Source organism: Etheostoma cragini, unplaced genomic scaffold (genome assembly GCF_013103735.1).
Source record: "Etheostoma cragini isolate CJK2018 unplaced genomic scaffold, CSU_Ecrag_1.0 ScbMSFa_1645, whole genome shotgun sequence".
In the NCBI taxonomy this organism is placed as follows: Eukaryota; Metazoa; Chordata; class Actinopteri; order Perciformes; family Percidae; genus Etheostoma; species Etheostoma cragini.
Window position 1 is genome coordinate 1 of NW_023265721.1, and position 5,367 is coordinate 5,367.

Below are 5,367 nucleotides of genomic sequence, written 5' to 3' on the forward strand. Positions count from 1 at the left end.
TGTGTGTGTGTGTGTCTTAGGAGACCGGCTGTGGTTTGTAGAGTGTTTGAGAGACTCACCAGGACGGTCTGAGCGTCGGAGAGGTCAAAGGTCGGTTTGAGGGGAGCCAGGAAACACGCGGGGACGATGTGTTTGTAGATGAAGTCGGGGAACCCCACCATGCCGTCCTTCCCTCCTGCAGGGTCCCCACAAGGACACACAACACCAGTTATGGAATAACAGGCCTCCCCAACGTAACCCTGTACTCTTTAAATCAAGACTCTGGCCTTAGAGAGGATCTCTGTTGGCTGTGTCCTGATCCATCGATCTGGATCGATTCAACGGTCCCCGGTCCGGTATTATCGATGCAAAGTGAAAACAAACACACCGTCTGAAGGTTCCCCTTTAATTCTACATTACCCACTTTATGATAATCTTTTGTTAAAAAGATTAGTTTAGGGTGCCCGGGTAGCTCAGGTGGTAGAGCGGGCGCCCATATATAAAGGTCTAGTCCTTGACGCAGCGGGCCGGGTTCAACTCCGGTCCTTTGCTGCATGCCATTCCCCCCCCCCCCCCCCCCCCCCCCCCCCCCCCCCCCCCCCCCCTATCATCTCTGCAGCTGTCCTGTCAATAAAGTCCCAAAAAACATTTCTAATAAAAATATAAAGTTTGTTTTTAATTTAAATCCCTTCAAAAGCTTAGTTTCAAAACTTATAAATCCTATTTTAGTCAGTTATTAATGGGGGGGTCTCCATTAGACATCGCATGAGAAGCTCAGTCATCCGTGAGGAGCTCAGAGTCTCTGACGACTAAAACTACTTCTGAACTTCATTTAGCAGCGGCACCGTGGCTCTGTCCGGCGCTTAGCCCCGCCCACGATGACTCTGATTGGTTTAAAGAAATGCCAATGACCCAGAACAGGTTTCTCTCCCCTCCAGGATGCGGTGTGGATCCCAGACCTTCCTCCACAGCGCTGTGGAGACTAACGCTGATGTAAAGCCCAATGACTCGCCTCGTCTACAAGAAGAAAGACCACGTGGACCAGACTGGTTCAGATGGTTCTGGATCTCTTACCCCACAGCTCCACCAGCTTGGAGAGGATGATGAAGCAGGTCTTCTGGGCGATGGGGTCGGGGAAGTCCACGGCTCCCTGGATGATGGTGAAGACCACGCGCTCGATGTTCTCCGCTCCTGGACAACAACAAAACATCCACACCATCACATCACTGCAACTAGAAGCTCATCATCCTTTCATTTGAGGCATGATACTGTAAAATGAGACTTATTTGGTGAACATTTATCTAACAGATGACTTTATAAATAAGTCATATTTCCATCAATTGCAGCTTCATAGTGTCCCAACAAGTTAGGGACTATCTAACATGTTGTACTCTGCCTGTAATTCAGCAGCAGTTAGGCTGGCGGAGGGATATGAGGATTAGATGATGAAGCATGTTTTGTTAGGACTCTTGAGTTGTTTTACACTGAAAGAAGTGCGATTTAAAAGTGGACACAGTCACAGTCGAGTCTGTCTCCGTGCTGTAACTCCATCCACGCCCCAAAACCACTCTTATGTAACAACGAGTTAATGGTTAACACCAACAATCACTAGCGTTACACTAGGACTTTTCCTTTCTAAAATAAGGACTTTATTCTCACAATATCACTAAAAAGAAAGTGTGTACACATGTTTCTTTTCTTTTTTGCCAGTGATGTAACTATTATTACAAATAACAATAGAACAAAATGATCATCTCAGAAATTGAAGACTCATCAAACCAATCACACAAAACAAGTGGTCTTGAAAAGGATTTTGTCTTCTTGACTGTCTCTTTTTTGGACTGGGTCTGGACTTGTCTGACTCCACTAAGGTGGTCTTGACTACCTGTCCCAACGAAGGCAGACGTCGTGCGTGCCACTCACCCTGATTGGCCATCACCTCGTTCATGCCGCTCCCCGTGATGGTCTGGATGAAGGTGAAGTAGCTGCGCCTCAGCATCTGCTTCTCCAGCGCGGCCGCCTGGTCGTTGTCCTCCGCCGGCCGCGCCAGCGCCTCGAAGATGGCGAGCACCAGCGGCATGAACACCTGCTGCAGGAAGGGGGACACCTGGCGCTGCCGCGGCAACGGGAGAAGGAAAAAAGGTAGGCTTGTTAACCCCTGTGTTGTCCTCCAAGGTCAAAAACAGACAAATGTGACATTTTTTGAAAAACAAGGTGTTCTTGAAATAGTATTGAGTAAAAGTTGACATATTCTGATGTGATTATCATCAACATCCATTCCTTTAATTTTAGTCTCAATAATTCCTAATTTCTGCTTTTCTAACTCTAACATTAGGGATCATTTCCTAGTTAGTAATAAGTTAGTGTTACACAGTGTTAAAAACATCAAAAAAGCGGCCAACATTGGGGAAAAAAAAGCATCAAAAGTGTTGAAAAGAATTTAGAAAAACGCAAGAAAAAGTTAAAAAACATCATTTTAGTCTCAATAATTTGTCATTTTGGTCCCTTTTTCCGACTGGTACCTTGAACTTGGCGGTGATCTGGCTGATGAGCGGGATGAACTCCTGCAGGTCTTTGGCCTCGCAGTCCTTCAGCATGTGCTCGGAGGCGGCGGGGACGAAGGGCAGGACCTCCTCCTCCATGCAGATGATCATGCGGTGCAGGAAGGACCGGACCGAGCTGCGCAGCGGCCCCCGCTGGACGGGGCAGCTCAGCGCCGGCAGGAAGGTCTGCAGACAGTCCCGGTACACCTCGGTGCAGCCGCACTGCTTCACCGTCTGCTTGTTGCTGAACGCCTTGCTGGTCCGACTGCAGACACACAAGAGACGCCAGGCCGGGTCAGGCTACATCCACACTCCGGTTTACACTTAAAACCCTCATGTTGTCCTCTATCAATGTTCTTTTTAACTACCCATTTGTAATTACCCAAAATAACATGCCTGATTCCCCCCAACGCTCTTTGCTCTTAGTATAATTTCCTATAAATGAGGTTTATTGACCATAAATTCCAAAATAATAAGTTTGTGTTACACCTCAAAAAAAGTGAGAAATGTAAGAAAAAGTTAAAACACAGAACACGTTTTCATGGTTTCATTTTTATAAAACACCATGTTTTTGTTGTACTGCACATTGTGTGAGAGACATCTCTAGTTTTATCTCCAGAGTGAGACATCTCTCTAGTTTTATCTCCAGAGTGAGACATCGCTCTAGTTTTATCTCCAGAGTGAGACATCGCTCTAGTTTTATCTCCAGAGTGAGACATCGCTCTAGTTTTATCTCCAGAGTGAGACATCGCTCTAGTTTTATCTCCAGAGTGAGACATCTCTCTAGTTTTATCTCCAGAGTGAGACATCTCACTAGTTTTATCTCCAGAGTGAGACATCTCTCTAGTTTTATCTCCAGAGTGAGACATCTCTCTAGTTTTATCTCCAGAGTGAGACATCTCTCTAGTTTTATCTCCAGAGTGAGACATCTCTCTAGTTTTATCTCCAGAGTGAGACATCTCTCTAGTTTTATCTCCAGAGTGAGACATCTCACTAGTTTTATCTCCAGAGTGAGACATCTCCCTAGTTTTATCTCCAATGCATCATGGGAAACACCTCATTGTGAGACACCTGGTTCTGAGACACCTGATTCTAAAGACACCTGATTCTGAGACACCTGAGAGACACCTGAGAGACACCTGAGAGACACCTGATTCTGAGACACCTGATTCTAAAGACACCGGAGAGACACCTGGTTCTGAGACACCTGATTCTAAAGACACCGGAGAGACACCTGGTTCTGAGACACCAGGTTCTGAGACACCTGGTTCTGAGACACCCGGTTCTGAGACACCCGGTTCTGAGACACCAGGTTCTGAGACACCTGGTTCTGAGACACCTGGTTCTGAGACACCTGGTTCTGAGACACCCGGTTCTGAGACACCTGGTTCTGAGACACCTGGTTCTGAGACACCTGGTTCTGAGACACCTGACCCGAGTCCTGACCTGGCGAAGCCGACGGCGTGGCTCAGGCAGTCGGCGAGGGCGGCCTGTCTCTCGTCCTCCGTCTCCTGCAGCAGCTTGGCGAGCAGCAGGCGGAAGGCGTCCATCAGCGGCAGCAGCAGGCTGCGCATCAGCGCCTGCTTCCTGTCCACGGGACTGTCCCCGTTCACGATCAGGATCCCCGCCGTCTCGAACATGAACAGCTGGTCGTCGCTGGTCAGCAGCGCCAGGAAGCCGTTGTCCTGGAAACAGGGGACACAGGGACAGGGATCAATTATTATTATTATAATATTAATAATAATAATAATCATCATTTATACTGTTTATTGATCTCCAGTGGGGGAATTACAAGATGGAGGATTGGATTACGGACTCATGATTAGATTTATTTTGTTAAGAATATTTTTGGGGCATTTTTTAAAAATTAATACAATTTTCAAATAGGATTTTTCAGTTTTCCAGGTATTTAAATTAAAAAAAATATTAATTCATTAATATTATGTTTTTTAAACTAAGGTTTCGAGGTATTTAAAATAATATTCATAAAGTTTATATGTTTTGTTTTTTTTAATTAAGCTTTTCCAGGTATTTAAATTAAAAAAATATTAATTAATAAAGTATTTTTAAAAAAAGATATTGATTTAAAAAAAAAATGATTTTTTTAACTAAGTTTTTCCAGGAATTTAAATTTAAAAAAAAAATTAACTCGTAAATTATTTTTTTTATATATATATTTTTTTACCTAAGCTTTCCACGTATTTAAATAAAAAAATCAAGGACTATATAAATTTACGACTTGCAGCAAAGAGCCGCAGGTTGGAGTTTAACCCTGGCCCATTGTGTCGAGGAGCGTAACTCTGTATAGGGGCGCCCCTCTACCAACCGACCCAGATGGTTATGTTCCTCCTTCCTGGAGATGTTGATACTTACGGGGGGAGCGAGCTCCAGCAGGTCCTGGATCCTGGACAGGATGTCCTCTATGAAGGCATTCATGTGTTTACTGTGAACACACAACATCCCCGACGTCATCACCGGCAGTCAGGAAAACATCTCAAAGGACACGTTAAATCCCGACAAAACAGCCCCAAACACCCAGATAGATAGATAGATAGATAGATAGATATACAATAAATAGATACTATAATAAATGTATAGATAAATATTACAAATATAATAATGGTCAGTGTTGTACAGACTGTACGTTGATTTATTTCCAGCAGGTACGCCACATTATGGCATTATGGTTTTCCTCTTCCTTTTCTAAAACTTTAACAGATTTTACTAAGGCTACATCTACAAAAAATAATGATTATCTTCTGCTACATTTGCCCCTCTCATTCCCCCTGATCTGGCATCTCCCCACATCATTCCCCTTGCTCTGGCGTTCCGCCCCCCTCTCGTT

The 5,367-nt window shown here is 44.6% G+C and overlaps 1 protein-coding gene across 1 annotated transcript; it reads right to left on the bottom strand.

The window, feature by feature from the left end:
• Nucleotides 1-25: 25 nt before the first annotated feature.
• LOC117940084 (exportin-T-like) lies at nt 26-5,011 on the bottom strand (the record flags this gene model as incomplete). The annotated part of the gene is made up of 6 exons (XM_034865476.1): nt 4,896-5,011; nt 3,969-4,207; nt 2,502-2,787; nt 1,903-2,092; nt 1,054-1,170; nt 26-175 (listed from the first exon to the last, which is right to left on the bottom strand). Coding segments are annotated over exons 1-6 (1,081 nt in total), but the record flags the coding sequence as incomplete, so codon positions are not given.
• Nucleotides 5,012-5,367: the final 356 nt, after the last annotated feature.